The sequence below is a fragment of the Emys orbicularis genome, chromosome 3 (assembly GCF_028017835.1).
Source record: "Emys orbicularis isolate rEmyOrb1 chromosome 3, rEmyOrb1.hap1, whole genome shotgun sequence".
Taxonomy (NCBI): Eukaryota; Metazoa; Chordata; order Testudines; family Emydidae; genus Emys; species Emys orbicularis.
The window spans coordinates 34,458,476-34,473,485 of NC_088685.1; the positions used below are offsets into that span (position 1 = coordinate 34,458,476).

At 38.7% G+C, this 15,010-nt stretch overlaps 1 protein-coding gene across 9 annotated transcripts in view; it reads left to right on the plus strand.

Moving 5' to 3' along the window:
- Positions 1-15,010, plus strand: part of KIDINS220 (kinase D interacting substrate 220) — a 151,760-nt gene that overhangs the window by 38,677 nt on the left and 98,073 nt on the right. For all 9 annotated transcript variants that reach the window (XM_065400824.1, XM_065400828.1, XM_065400830.1 and 6 more), the window contains exons 16-20: positions 3,413-3,702; positions 6,097-6,237; positions 6,920-7,163; positions 7,357-7,445; positions 9,768-9,912. In XM_065400824.1, coding sequence (XP_065256896.1) covers positions 3,413-3,702; positions 6,097-6,237; positions 6,920-7,163; positions 7,357-7,445; positions 9,768-9,912 — 909 coding nt within the window. The remainder of the gene's footprint in view (positions 1-3,412; positions 3,703-6,096; positions 6,238-6,919; positions 7,164-7,356; positions 7,446-9,767; positions 9,913-15,010) is intronic.

Consider the following 15,010-nt stretch of genomic DNA (forward strand, 5'->3'; position numbering starts at 1 on the left):
GTCATGTTTTCTAGACCTTTAATCATTATTGTTGCTCTTCTCTAGGTTTTCTCCAATTAGTCCACATCTTTCCTGAAATGTGGCACCCAGAACTGGACACAATACTCCAGTTGAGGCCTAATCAGCACGGACTAGAGCAGAAGAATTACTACTTATCTTGCTTACAATACTCTTGCTAATACATCTGTAACCATGCCTTAGTGGATCACAACTGAGGATGCCAAATTCAGGATGAACTGCTGAGAAATAGGGCAAACACAACCCAAAACTGGTGGTTATTCTTTTATAAGATATACCAAACCAGCCACAAAAGTAAACTCCTGTTTCATCACACTGGCTAACAAGAAAACATAAAGGCAGTTTCCTCAGGCATTCCAGTTCTTATATCACCATCAGAAACACTGGATTCAGAGATGAGTGGTTCTTTACAATCAGTGTAATCAAATAATAGGTTCTTCTGATCCCAAAGGACCAGCCACACACCCAGGTCAATATATAACTTAGATCTTACTCAAAAATCACGCTGATGCCAATCCTTTAGTATCTAAAATCTAAAGGTTTATTCATAAAAAGAAAGAAAGGTGAGAGTTAAAATTGGTTAAAGGAATCAATCACATACAGTAATGGGAAATTTATTGGTTCAGGCTTGTAGCAGTGATGGAATAAACTGCTGGCTTAAATCAAGTCTCTGGAGTACATCCATGGTTTGGATGGGTCATTCAGTCCTTTGTTCAGAGCTTCCATTTGTAGCAAAGTTTCTCCATAGGTAAAGAAGCAGGATTGAAGACAAAGTGGAGGTGTTTCCCCAGGGCCTTTTATAGGTTTTGCCATGTGGAGGGCATCCCATTGTTCTTACTGTGGAAAATTACAGCAACAAGATGGAGTTTGGAGTCACATGGGCAAGCCACATGTTCATGCCCAATTTCCCTCAGTCATTGCAGGAAGCCATTACCTACATTCCAGACAGCACGTTTACATGACAGTCCACTCAGTGTAGATGGTCGTCTCCCATGGTCCATTGTCAGCCAAGTGTTTCTTGATGAGCCACTTAATTCGAATAGTCCCTCCAAGATCTGCTGGGCGTTACCCAGGAGCAAACATTTGAAATCCAAGTATAGAGCCAATACTTATAACTTCAAATACAAAAATGATACATGCATACAGATAGCAGAATCATAACAAGCAAATCATAACCTTTTCTTAGACACCTCACTTGACAACCTTTGTACAAGTTTTTCTGCAAATATATAACAGTGTTTGCAACAATTATCTATATCATCCTATTTTAATCAGATAACCACAACATCCCAGAGTGATGTTAGGTTGTTTTTTTTGCAACACTGTTACAGTGTTGACTCGTATTTAGCTTGTGATCCACTATGACCTCCAGATCCTTTTCCGCAGTACTCCTTCCTAAGCAGTCATTTCCCTTTTTATATGTATGTGACTGATTTGTTCCTTCGTAAATGGAGTACTTTGCATTTGTCCTTATTGAATTTCATCTTATTTACTTCAGACCATTTTTCCAGTTTGTTCAGATCATTTTTGAATTTTAATCCTATCCTCCAAAGCACTTGCAACCCCTCTCAGCTTGGTATCGTTCGCAAACTTTATAAGTGTGCTCGCTGTGCCATTGTCTAAATCATTGATGAAGATATTGAACAGAACCGGACCCAGAACTGATCCCTGCATGACCCCACTCATTATGTTCTTCCAACTCTATCACTGTGACCAACTCTGATTGTGACAGGAGTGGGGCAGACTTTTCTGGCTAACCACAAATGGAAAAGGGTGGGCTCATTTCAGCCGTAGATGTTTGCACTTCCAGTAGCTGTGAGGAGTTAAAAAGCACTCCACGGCTGCTGACTGACTTAACAGTCAAAGGGAAGACATTCTTAACAGAATGGGATTTTGTGAGGAAGATGAGTTCTTCAAAGCACTTCTCAATTCACACAAGCATTTCCTCCATCTTGGCTGAGTTCAGCTTCAGCCAACTGGTCTTCACCTAGCTGCACCTGCTGCTTTTGGTCAGGCATTGAGGAAGCTGGTAGATGATGCTGTTTCATTGATGATAGAGATGATGTGGTGGGTGTAATCTCTATACTGCCGTCACTCTAGCCATGGTGTTGTATTTATTCCACTTTACACAGTGGCTTCATATAGGTACTGAATATGATGGGGAGAGGATTGAGCCTTGAGAAACACCACAGGTGCGGGATCTGTAGATTGAAGGAATAATTGCTCATTGTTACCCACTGGGTTTGGTCTGAGAGAAAGGAGAAGGAATTTCATTTAATCCTTACAAGCTCTCAGATATCAGACAGGAGTATGTAATTGGTGTTAAATGCAATCAGGAGAATCAGCAGGAATTCAGATATTACGTCACTTGTCCATGGACAAAAGAATAATCCATCAATAAAAACAATTATTTTTTCTGTTCCATGCCCCTCCCCTTACTGACAGGGATCTAGGATACTAGCACTTGTCAAATGAAGTTGGAGACATTTTTGCTGGCTTCTTGATCATCTTACTCCAAGTGGAAGGTTTCCTTCTTCACAGGAGGAATCATCTGTTAGAAGGTCCTAGATGTTCTTGACTCTTTTTCACTAGGCAGAAGGGCATGGATAAAAAAATCAAAGATTGTGGCTTCTGAGACTTGTTTTTGTATTAGTAGTTGAATATCTGTCAATTTTGAGCTTAAAACCAGGTAGTTAGTAATCTAATTTGTTGGTGCACATGAACATTTTGCAAACTGATCCCACAAAAGGGAAGGCAGGGTTTGGAAAATTTAATCCAATAATATTTATTTATATATTCACATTCACTCACTCTGCAGGCTTTGTGCAAACAGTTGCCAGTGCTTAATAAATATTCATAATAAATAATAAACTGTTGAGATTAAATCTTAATGAAAACCAAAATAGTTTTTTCAGCCCTACTCCTATGAAAATAAAAAAAATGAAAGGAAGAGAGTTTGAGCATGGATAGTGTAAATCAGGTGATAGAAACAGACATCAGAACAAGAAATTTTTATAAATTTTATAAATGCCCTTATCCTGCAGCCATCCTATTTCTCCTCTGCCATAGAGGCAGTGTTGTCAGACTTTGCAGAACTCATGAACACAGACTGCCTCCGCTTCACACAAGAGCCCAGGACTTGTCACTGTGAGAAACTATCAGCCTGTTTCACAGCAAAGACCACCCACATCCAGGATGGGTCTCTTGGACAAGAGAAACAAGACTGGATTGGTACCCCAACATCCTCTTTGCAAGAATTTGGCCGAACTTAGCCCACCATTTTTAGACGGTTATAATCATATACAGAGTTTACAAACTTGAGCATTTTTATATTAAATTGGATAGAAAATTTAGAGATGCATGCAACATCCAATGACTCTTTTATGTTTTATAGGTAAAAAGAAGTGGAAGAAAACCTGCTGTCTCCCATCCTTTGTTATCTTCCTCTTCATACTTGGTTGCATTATTGCTGGGATCACACTGCTGGTCATTTTTAATGTAGATCCAAAGAACATGACGGTGAATGCTATTCTGATATCAGTTGCATGTGTTGTTGGTTTGGCCTTTATCTTGAACTGTCGTACATGGTGGCAAGTGTTGGACTCAGTCTTAAATTCCCAGAGAAAACGTCTTCATAATGCTGCTTCCAAGCTCCACAAACTGAAAAGTGAAGGGTTCATGAAGGTAAGCATTGATATTATGAATCATTCATTAACACAAAGGAGTACAATAATCCTCTTACAATAGGATGTCATCCATCTGATCAAACCAAACCTCACAAACGTTAGAACAAGTTTTCAAATAAATGAACATTGCTCTCCTACTGAAAATTATATTCAATGCATATGATCTGTCTATTCAACCAAGAATTACTTTTCAGTTTACAATTTTACTTTGTTTAGAAAAACAATACTTTAGACAATAAATTATCTAAATGACCTTGTAAAGGGGTCCCACTCACCACAGGGTGCTCCTCATTGTGGTTGGGTCTGGGAATTAGATCTCGTGTCTTCTGGCACACTCTTCATTGGTTGTTTGCACCATGGCCCCTCTTTCTCTTGGGCCTTAGGGTGCTCTGTCTTTGTGAGTTGGCACTCCTGTCATGTCACTATATAGTGTCCCCCCCTCCAGGGTAACAAAGTACTGCCAGACAAGCTGTCTGGATGCTGCCTCAGAAGGTCTTCCGTTTCATCTCTCCAGGTCCTGTGCCACTTTCCCAGTGGCTGATAGGGGAACGTGGGTCCATCCACTACTCCAGGTACCAGTTCAGGAACCCTATGATTAGCAATCTAGGTCTGCTCAGATTTGCACCCTGTTTCTGTTTCCTGGGCCCCTTCCTTCCTACTCCACCTCTCCATCTCCTTGGCTTTCTCTGGGTTTACCAGAATGTTTCTCTGGACATTCCTCTGCTCCCTGTGGCTGCTTCACCCATCTCAACCTCTTGCCAGACTCCCCCTTTCAGGGCAGGACCCCAGGGCATACTCTCCTCCTGGGTCTCCTTTTTGTTTCTGGCCAACTTTCTTTCTCTCTAGGGAGTGACTGCAGACCTCCTCCCGGAAGCCCCTTCCTGCTCTCACTTCCTGGCTTTATACTCCTATCCTGGCTCCTCCCCCAGCTGGGCTTCTTCTGCCACTAGGGCCTGTCAATCCGTGGTTCCCCTCCAGGTGCAACATGTGATATTAATTGGCCCCTCCTGGCTCCTGCTCAGGGCGTGTGTGAGTTGGGCACCCCATCATAGGACCTGCAGTAATGTGATAAAAGCAATTGCTTCAAATACTATTAAGATTCAATATAATCATAGAAACTTTACTGCAAAGTTAATAAAGAATAAATTACACCTGTATAACTTTGAGCATTGTCAGTCATTTGCCATCCATAGTGTCTTTGGTTAAGAAAAGAATGAAGCCAATGAGAGAGTGACTTAATTTTTAAGAGCCAGTTAAAAACTCGGTAGCAAAAGTGATAGCATTTACTGGTGCTGCTACTGTTTATAGAGAATCCTGATGTGGACTCCATAGTTATGGTTGCTTTCTAAAATGGGATTAAAATGGGGCTTAAATTCCTGTTTGGCCACTTTTTTCAAAGAGGAAAATCAATGTGAAATTTCTCAGGGGGTTATATTTTTATACCCTTTGAATTTTTGTGTAGTTTTTTGTTTAGTTTCTCTTAAATATTTAAGAAGTCTTTGAAATTAGGCGCCGTCTAAAATTTGTTCATGACTCTCTTACTTTTCCTTGCTCAAAACTTACATGCTCTGTACCTAAACTTGTTTGCTTGGGGCTTGGTTCTCATGAGATCTTGTCTGTCAGATTAAATCTCCATTAGGAGCTACACTGTTCCATCGTATTTATCTTACAGCAGAGAATGTTTCATGCACAGCTATTTATGAAGAAAATCATTTCCATAAGGAACTGCACTTGCATCCTTTTGTCCCGCAGTCCATTCCCACTTAAACTTTAAGAAAACACTAAAAAATTTACTTACAAAAGACATTCAAACAGGAATGCAGATAAGGAAAATCTTTGCATAAAATTTACGCTAAGTAATTCTTCTATTTTACTGGAGAAATTAGAAGAAACTATAGCTGTTTTGAACTCTTTTGACTCACTCTTGAAATGCTGAGTTACTGTAAATGTGTATTAATTTATCACTGTTAAATGAAGCTAATATGCTATTAACTTATGACAGTCTGTGACCAGACCAAAACTACAAAAACTAAAAATATGCATCCTTTCAGAACAGCCCTCTTAAACTCTGTTTAAGGAAGAAAAAAATCCTGATTAAAATAAATGTTTTTTTCATAGTTATTTAACTGATTTCTTTTTTAATTCCATTGTATTTTTCTTTTCCCTTTTCAGTAATTAAAAGTATTAGTTAATAATATTAAAATATTGTTGGGATAGATCATTTTTAAAAGGAATGACATTTAAAATATATAAAACTTCATTAAAACTAAAATTGCGCTTTGAAAGTCTGTGCCCCAATTTCTAAAAAGTTCTCTTCATATTTCCACTATATAGCTTCTATTCTTTCTTTTAATTTTGAAAGGTTCTTTTTTTTTTTTTTTAACTTTTGTAGGTTCTGAAGTGTGAAGTGGAACTGATGGCCAAAATGGCAAAAACTATTGATAGCTTCACTCAGAATCAGACAAGACTTGTCGTAATTATTGATGGATTGGATGCTTGTGAACAAGACAAAGTTCTACAGATGCTTGACACAGTGAGTTGTTGTTTTGCAGAGATGATTTTTGCCTACCTCCCAGGGAACAGATCCTCAGCTTATGTAAATTGTCCTAGCTTCAGTAGAACCTGCAACTGTTTACACCAGCCAAAGATCTGCTCCCAGAAGTGTTGAGAATAACTCTTTAACGATAGTGAAGTGCTTTGAGATCTAAGACACTATGAATTAGTGTCATCTTGAGCTTAGTTTTTTTGGTTGAAAAGTTTTTTCAAACTTCTCAACTACTCCTCTACCCCAATATAACGCGACCCGATATAACACGAATTTGGATATAACGCGGTAAAGCAGCGCTCCGAGGGGGCGGGGCTGCGCACTCCGGTGGATCAAAGCAAGTTAGATATAACGCGGTTTCACCTATAATGCGGTAAGATTTTTTGGCTCCTGAGGACAGCGTAAATTAAAAGGCTATTTTAGCTGAAAATTTTTCAGGAGTTAAGAATTTGGTATTAATTTTTGTGGTATATCAAGCATATTATTTTCATGATACTATTTAATATAATGACTTCTGACAGTGTATGTAGTAGAAAAAATATGTTGTGTTCCATATAGTTTGTCTATTCAACTCATCAGAACAAAATAAATATAAAATTTTAACTACAAGAATGTTTAATGGCACATGGTAAAAAAACAATTTACAATCTACCTTTTTTTCTTATTGCAGGTACGAGTCCTGTTTTCAAAAGGCCCATTTATTGCCATTTTTGCAAGTGACCCACATATTATTATAAAGGCAATTAACCAGAACCTCAATAGTGTGTTACGCGATTCAAACATAAATGGACACGATTACATGAGAAATATAGTCCATTTGCCTGTCTTTCTTAATAGTCGTGGGCTCAGTAGTGCAAAAAAGCTGATGGTAGCTTCAACTACCAATGGAGATATTCCATATACAGATACTTCAGGTAAGTTTATATTGCAAGGAGACTGTAGCAAGGTTATAAAATAAATAATCTTGAAACCATTAATCTTTAGCTTTTTTAATAACATCTTTTGCAAATATTTGGTAACTTTAGACATTTTACAGTTTACAGTTGGAATAAGCAGATGAAATGGAAGAGTGAAATGTTTTTTAATGGGGAAAATGTCATTCTTTAGGAATACATGAAGAAGTTGACAGAAGAGTTTCTCAGAATAGCCTTGGAGAGATGACCAAACTTGGCAGCAAAACTGCTCTTAATAGACGGGTGAGAAAGATAGTAGCATAAAAGAAGAGATATTTATAATATGTATCTATTTTTTATTTAATGATGGTAATTCAAAACATCAGAACTGGCCGAGCTGTGACTCAGGAAGCTGATCAATAAAGTTGCTAAGTTTCCAATAGTTGACAGTCATATTTTGCCATTAAGGCTTGATAATTATTGATTCGGAACTGTACCGTGGCCGAGGAATAGGCTTTCATCCCGAAGAGGTCCAAGCGTTTCCAGTCCCATTCATAGGGAGTGGATCTCATTTGTTGTTGACAACCCCAAGAGTTTAACGCATAGACAATGATGGAGTTGTGGGGAAGCTGGGAGACAACATATGTGTGGGTCTAGTGGTCACTGCTACCAAAGTTCTCCGATCAGCAGTGCAGGGACACAAGCATATCTACAGTGGAACACCCATAGGGACACTCATCTTGAAGAACCATCGTTACTGCACAAAGTGAGTAACTTCTTCCCTTCACTGCTCCCCACACATGAGCAGAGTCTTTCTATCCCATTTGCAAAGAAAGAAAGGAACTTTTTATTTCCTTAACCACAAAAGCAAAAATGAACTACTAGCATGGTACTGTGTTGTGTCTCTCTTCTGCCTCCTATATCAGTTTTTTCATATTTATAACTTTTTATTAATTTTTCCAAATACAACAAATATACCAAAATGCCAGATTCATCACAATATGTAAAGTAAATAAAGAGAATTAGGAAAAAGGGAGGGGAGGTGAAGTGACAAAACTGTTTTCAGAGTCTACGTTATCATAGACTGCTAAAAAAATCAGCCAAAATTGCTTGGAATTTTTCAGGCATTCTCTTCCTGTGGAATTCCAGTCATTTGTTAGCCGTGAAGTCAGCAGTGTCGCCAAGGCAGGCATCAGTATTAAGTGGGGATCAACTTTTCCATTTTTTCAGGTTTAATTTTTTTAGTGACCAAAGCTGCATGATGGAACCATGCCACCTTGTTACCAGGTAACCGCCAGGTAGCAGTAATACATTGAAGAATGAAACTTAAGGGGATGGGCTCCAATTTATAATCCAGTATCAAACTGTTCCTTTGACCCATCTCATATGAGAAAATTCTTGTTACAAGGACACTCCGAAAACCCATGAGCTAATGTAGCATTAAAGAAATTACATTTCCAACAGTGGCCAGCCAGCATTTATGAGGCCCATTACCATTAAGCTATGTGGGGACCAATATATTTGAAAAAGTGTCTTTTGGTGAATAATCCATAGTCTCGGGTCTATAGTTGCTTTTTTAACATTAGATACAATTATATTTCATTGATTTGGAGATAGTTCCATATCTAAATCTCTATTCCAAGCGACTTGCAAATTATCAATCTTTGGCAGAGTTCTTTGGGCCAGAAAATCATAAAAGGATACCCCTGGCCAGGAAGTTTTTTTTTCAATATAATAAAAGTTCTGGAGGTTGTGGAGCTCCCAATGGATCTGGTCCAAATATATTTGTAAGTAAATGCTTTAACTGGACATATTTCCATGGTCTGGAGCAGGGCAAGCCAAATTGTTGCTGAAGATCTAAAAATGGTTTAAATTTATCATTGTCAGTTAGCTGTGACACAGTCATAATTCCTCCATCCAATTCCTTCACATCAAGATTTTGCCACATATTTTAAGGATAGGATTGCTCTGTAGGACGACCTCTACATGAAAGAATGGATGAAAGCAGAACTTTCTAGCCAAGTTTGACCAAGCTTGCCTCACAGCTGGTATTGTTGGAGCCCTAGAGCCATCTAATCTATAATAATTTGATCCTACAATACCTGAAAGGGGGAGAGGGTATACAAATCCGTGTTCAATCTGTACTTTTTGATTCCTTCAAAGCAAAGATATGCTCTTGAGGTTTTTTTTCCTTAATTTAAAAAGTGGTTTTCTCAACATTATATGAGAAAATGGATGAAATTTAACTTTTTGCAGAGACAGACAAAAGTGATGGCAACAATATTTTAAATTGTTGTTCGTACAAAATATTGTGACTTACCATTGTAATTTGTCATTCATAATTGTGGTGTGAAAAAACTGCTATTGTTTGTAAGCCATAGTAATTTGGCTTATTAGAAATAATTTACAATGTTTGTTGCTTGTATTGATTATTATATAGTTTAGTCAAAGAAGATTTTTTTCTGTGGATATATTTTCATTGTATTTGAGTTCAAATCTGTGCCTTTGGTGGAACTTGTAAAAATTAGAATATTTTTTTTTTAAGGACAAAACCTGAAATGAGAAGCCCTTCAGGTATGTACAATTTGGAGAAACTAACCATTATTTTGGTTTTTTATTTGTCAGGATACTTACCGAAGACGACAGATGCAGCGGACTATTACACGCCAGATGTCTTTTGATCTGACCAAGCTTCTGGTTACAGAGGACTGGTTCAGTGATATCAGTCCTCAGACCATGAGAAGATTACTCAATATTGTTTCTGTGACAGGTGAGTATGACGTGTTCATTGTGCACTCTAAGGAGTATGTTATGGTGATTGGTCAGAATTGTAGTCTGTGAGCTGAGGGGTGAAAACATTATCTGCTCTCTGGAATGGTGCAACACACTGAGGTGCATGCTTTCAGTAATATTAGTACAGAAAAGCACTGTGTAAAAATTTAAAATAAGCTATAGATACTCCAAAATGCTTAGTATGAGGCACTATTTAAAAGGTGGTAGTTGAAAGAGTAACGTTTATGAAGGGCAAAATTCAGGCATTTGTTTCCAAGTGGTTGTTTTTTTCTTATATCCTACTTCTAAGGTAAGATGCTTTCCTAGAATGCTACCAGATGTTGCCAAAAAGAGATTCAGTGGCTTCATATCTCAAAAAGCAGAACAAAACTAAATGTTCCCTTGGAAATTTAAATGTAACCTGAGCATTTTGTAAATCTTCTTTTAAAAAAAATCATGTCCTGGGTTTAGTTGTTGGTCATTAACGTTAATGGGAGCCAGAGGGCTAAAACCCTGTTGAAATTATTAGAAAACTTATTCCCATGTGTACGATACATTTAGACTACACTTTTGACATGAAGCATGGTATTCTCATAAGCAAGCTAGGGAAACATGGTCTAGATGAAATTACTATAAGGTGGGTGCACAACTCGTGAAGAGTAGTTATCAGTGGTTTGCGATCAAATTGGGAGGGCGTATCTACTGGGGTCCCGCAGAGGTCAGTCCTGTGTACTATTCAGTATTTTCATTAATGACTTGGTTAATGGAATAGAGACTGCTTATAAAATGTGTAGATGACACCAAGTGGGAGGGGTTGCAAGCACTTTGGAGGACAGGTTGAAAATTCAAAATGACCTTGAAAAATTGGAAAATTGGTGTGAATTCAGGAAGATGAAATTCAATAAAGACAAGTGCAAAGTACTTCACTTAGAAAGAGAAAATCAAATGCACAACTAGAAAATGGGGAATAACTGTTTAGATGGTAGTAATGCTGAAAAGGATCTGGGGGTTGTAGGGACCACAAACTGAATATGAGTCATCAATGTGATGCAGCTGCAAAAAAGGCTAATATGATTTCGGGGGAGTATTAAAAGGAGTGTTGTAAGACACAGGAGGTAATTGTCCTGCTCTACTTGGTATTGGTGAGTCCCCGGCTGGAATTCTGTCTCTAATTCTGGGCACCTCAATTTAGGAAAGATGTGGATAAATTGGAAAGAATCCAGAGGAGAGCAATAAAAAATAAAAAAAAGATTTAGGAAACCTAACATACAAGGAAAGGTTAAAAAAAAAAGTGTGCCTGTTTAGTCTTGAGGACTGAGGGGGTGGGACCTGATAACGGTCTTCCAATATGTTAAAGGCTGTTATAAAAAGGACGGTGATCAATTGTTCTGAATGTCCATTGAAGGTAGGACAAGAAGTAATGAGCTTAATCTTCAGCAAGGGAGTTTTGGGTTAGATATTAGGAAAAACTTTCTAACTATCAGGGTAGTTAAGCTCTGGAATAGGCTTCCAAGGGAGGTCCTGGGTTCCCATCATTGGAAGCTTTTAAAAACAAGTTAGACAAACACCTGTCAGGGATGGTCTACATTTACTTGCCCTGCCACAGTGTAGGGGGCTGGACTTGATGACTTCTCGAGGTCACTTCCAGCCCTACATTTGTCTGATTCTATGATTTAAATATATTTCCAGATTCTACAATATGGTGTAATGAAAAATGATCACATAGCTAGTACCTTAAGGTGAACTGCAAGGCAAAAATAACAAACAAACAAAGTTTTTTGTGATGTATAAAGAAGGCCTCAAAAGTTTTTTATTATTCTTAATTCTTGGCTTTTATGTCCATATTTTTGAGGGGACTAGTGGAATACAAAATAATTGAAGACTAGAACCTGGAGCTGCAGCCTTTAGTTGAGAAGGGAATAGATGTTGTTCTTTGAGTAGTGCCCCTAGGAGGTCCACTCCAGGTCTGCATGTGCCCCACATGCCTTCAAATGGAAATTTGCACTGGCAGTGTCCATTTGGCTCGCGTATGTGCCTTACACAGCCTTGTGCCCCACACTGAGATTATATAGGACTGTGTGAGTGAACCGCCCTCAGTTCCTTCTCAGCTGCCTCAGCCTGAGATGGCGCTTGAGCATGCCTCCACTAAAATTTTTTTTCTTTTAATTGCTAATTTAGTTTTAGATTGTTTGCTTGCTAGTTAGATTAGTTTGGTAGTTGAGAGAATTAGATTTATTCCTCTCCCCTCTAGGGAGGCTTGCCTTCTTTGGAAGGGCATATCTGGCTCACCGGGGTTCAAACGCTGCCTGACTTGCTGGGAGGACATCCTAGTTAGCAGCGGTTACACATTCCTCAGAAGTGTAACTTCTGTCTTGCCTTTAAATCCCAGACAAGGTAAAACTGGGAGATTAAACTGAGGCTACTGATGATGAAGCACTCCCTTTATTCTCTCGCTCCCCACTTAAATCTTTGGTGGTGGATGTGCTGAATGAACAGGGGAAGGAACACCACACCAAGCCAATCCCAAATGACAAAGACCAGAAGCTTCTGGACCTTTTTGGATGGAAGTTTACTCATCTGCAACCCTACAATTTTGGATTGCAAATTACAAGGCAATCATGGCAAAATACGATTACACAAACTACGTGAAATTTACTGCTTTTATTGAGCACCTTCTGCCACAGCAAAGAAGGCAATTTCAAGCCATCATTGCTGAGGGACAGTTACTGGCCAGGACATCCCTGCAAGCAGCAGATGCTATAGCCTATTTCATCTCTAGTGTCAGGAGTACGTACCCCAAATTGCACCTCACTTAAAAACTACTTGCTTACAAAATCAGACTTAATAATAATACAAAAGTGTCACAACACACTGTTACTGAAAAATTGCTTACTTTTTCCTTTTTACCACATAATTATAAAATACGTCAATTGGAGTATAAATATTGTACTTACATTTCAGTGTATAGTATATAAAGCAGTACAAACAAGTAATTGTCTGTTTGCAATTTTAGTTTGTGCTGACTTTGCTAGTACTTTTTAATGTAGCCTATGGGAAAACTAGGCAAATATCTAGATGAGTTGATGTACTCCCTGAAAGACCTCTGCATACCCCTGGTTGAAAACCATTGGACTAGAAGACCTCTCGTGGTCCCTTCCAGTCCTACAATTCTATGATTCTGTGTCCACTAAAGATAGGTCAAGAAGTAATCAATCTGCAGCAAAGAAGATTTAGGTTAGATATTAGGAAAATCTTTCAAACTACATGGGTACTTAAGTTCTTGAATATGCTTCCAAGGGAGATTGTAGAGTCCCCACCATTGGAGGTTTTAAAGAACAGATTGGACAAACACCTGTCAGGGATGGCCTACTTATTACTTGGCCCTGCCTTAGTGCAGTGGGCTGAACTTGATGACCTCTCGAGGTCCCTTCCAGCCCTACATTTCTATGATTCCATGATTCTATATATCTTACACACAATAATTAGTGTAACATTCCTGTTGAACCAATTAGATTATAAACAAGAGAATCTACAAGCAAAAACCTGAAAAGCTTGTCTGATGAGAGCAAAGAAAATTCGTATAATTTAATTTTATTTGGAAATTCAACATGTTCCCAACTAACTGGATCTGACAAATTTAAAATTAGGAGCAGTTTTTTTATAGAAGCATTCTGTTATGAATAGGAAACTACTCTAGTAATCTGCACACCAGGAGCTATGCCTGTCTGCCAGCACCCAAAAACTCTCCTGGTAGTTTGACACATCCGCAATTATTAATTTTCCTATTTTTATCCTGCCAACACTTCCTAATGAACTCATATTTGTATATTAAATATTTATGTTAAATACTATCAAAAATCTAAGCAATAAAAAGCATATGAAAGTCACATTTGTAAATACTTAATATTCACCGTTTCCCAGTAGTTTTAAAAAAAGGTTAATACTATATTGCATTTCATTTCTATGCAATGGAAATACTGACATTAGCAACTTGTCTACAAAGGCAGTTTTCTAAAAAAGCAATATTCTCTAGTCTCATTAAAATCACAGTCATTCAGAGCCAAAAATTGCTGAAGTAAACTGATCTGTAAAGAGAGCAGAAAGTAAACAGGCGTCTATCTCGGTCCTGCTGTTCAGAGCTCATGGTGTGAAACAAGTGCGCTGGAGCTTAGGGTTTCAGCCTAGGACGCGTTGGCTAATTGGCCTACCCTTAAAGAAAAGTGGGAGCCCTTTGGAGTCTGGCACTTTGAAGGGGTTCCTCCAAGGGATTGTTTAAAAACTGGGGCATAGCACACATCCAGTGGATATGTGACACCAGGTATGAAACTTACTCCGGGGGGAATTCTGCACCAAAAATTAAAAACTCTGTACCAAAAAAATTTAAATTCTGCAAAATTCTGCATATTTTATTTGTCAAAATAACGCAATATAATCATGCCAGTTTCAATTATTTTGGTAATTTATTTCAAAATATCTGTCAGCAAGTATGTCTGTAACAATACAGACCAAAAAAAAAAAAAAGATTCTGGTAATTTTTTTTGACCAATAGATTCCTTACTAGACTTATTAATACAGAACGTTGTGTGTGTAATTCATTTAAATTACAATACAGCACTGTATTTTCTGCACCAGTCAGAAGCAGTGCAAAGGCTTGGGGGAGTCAGGGGTATTGGAGGAGCTGAGGGAGAGGGAAGGAGCTTAGGAGTGAATCTGGAGGCTGTTGGGTGTGGGTGGGAGAAGGGTTTTTTTGGGGAGGGGGGGATTGTTAGGGCTTTGGGAAGCCTCTCCCATGCAGACCCTAGCTGACCCCAAGGCTCTCCCATTCAGTCAGGCATATCTGCCCCTGCCTGTGCACTCCTCACCCCCATGGATCTCTGCAACCCCTCTTCCCCACCCCTAGGCTCAATGCTGTCACCCCTCAGCTCCTGAGCCCATGTGCCAGTCTGTACCCCCCCTCAAGACATTCTGAACTCCAGTCTGTGACCCCCCCAGCAGCCCTGTGTGCTCCACTCTGTCCTAACCTGGTTCTGCTGGCAGAGTGCTGTGATGAACTTCTACTTCTGGGGGAATTCTGCAGCACTGGGCATAGAATTTTG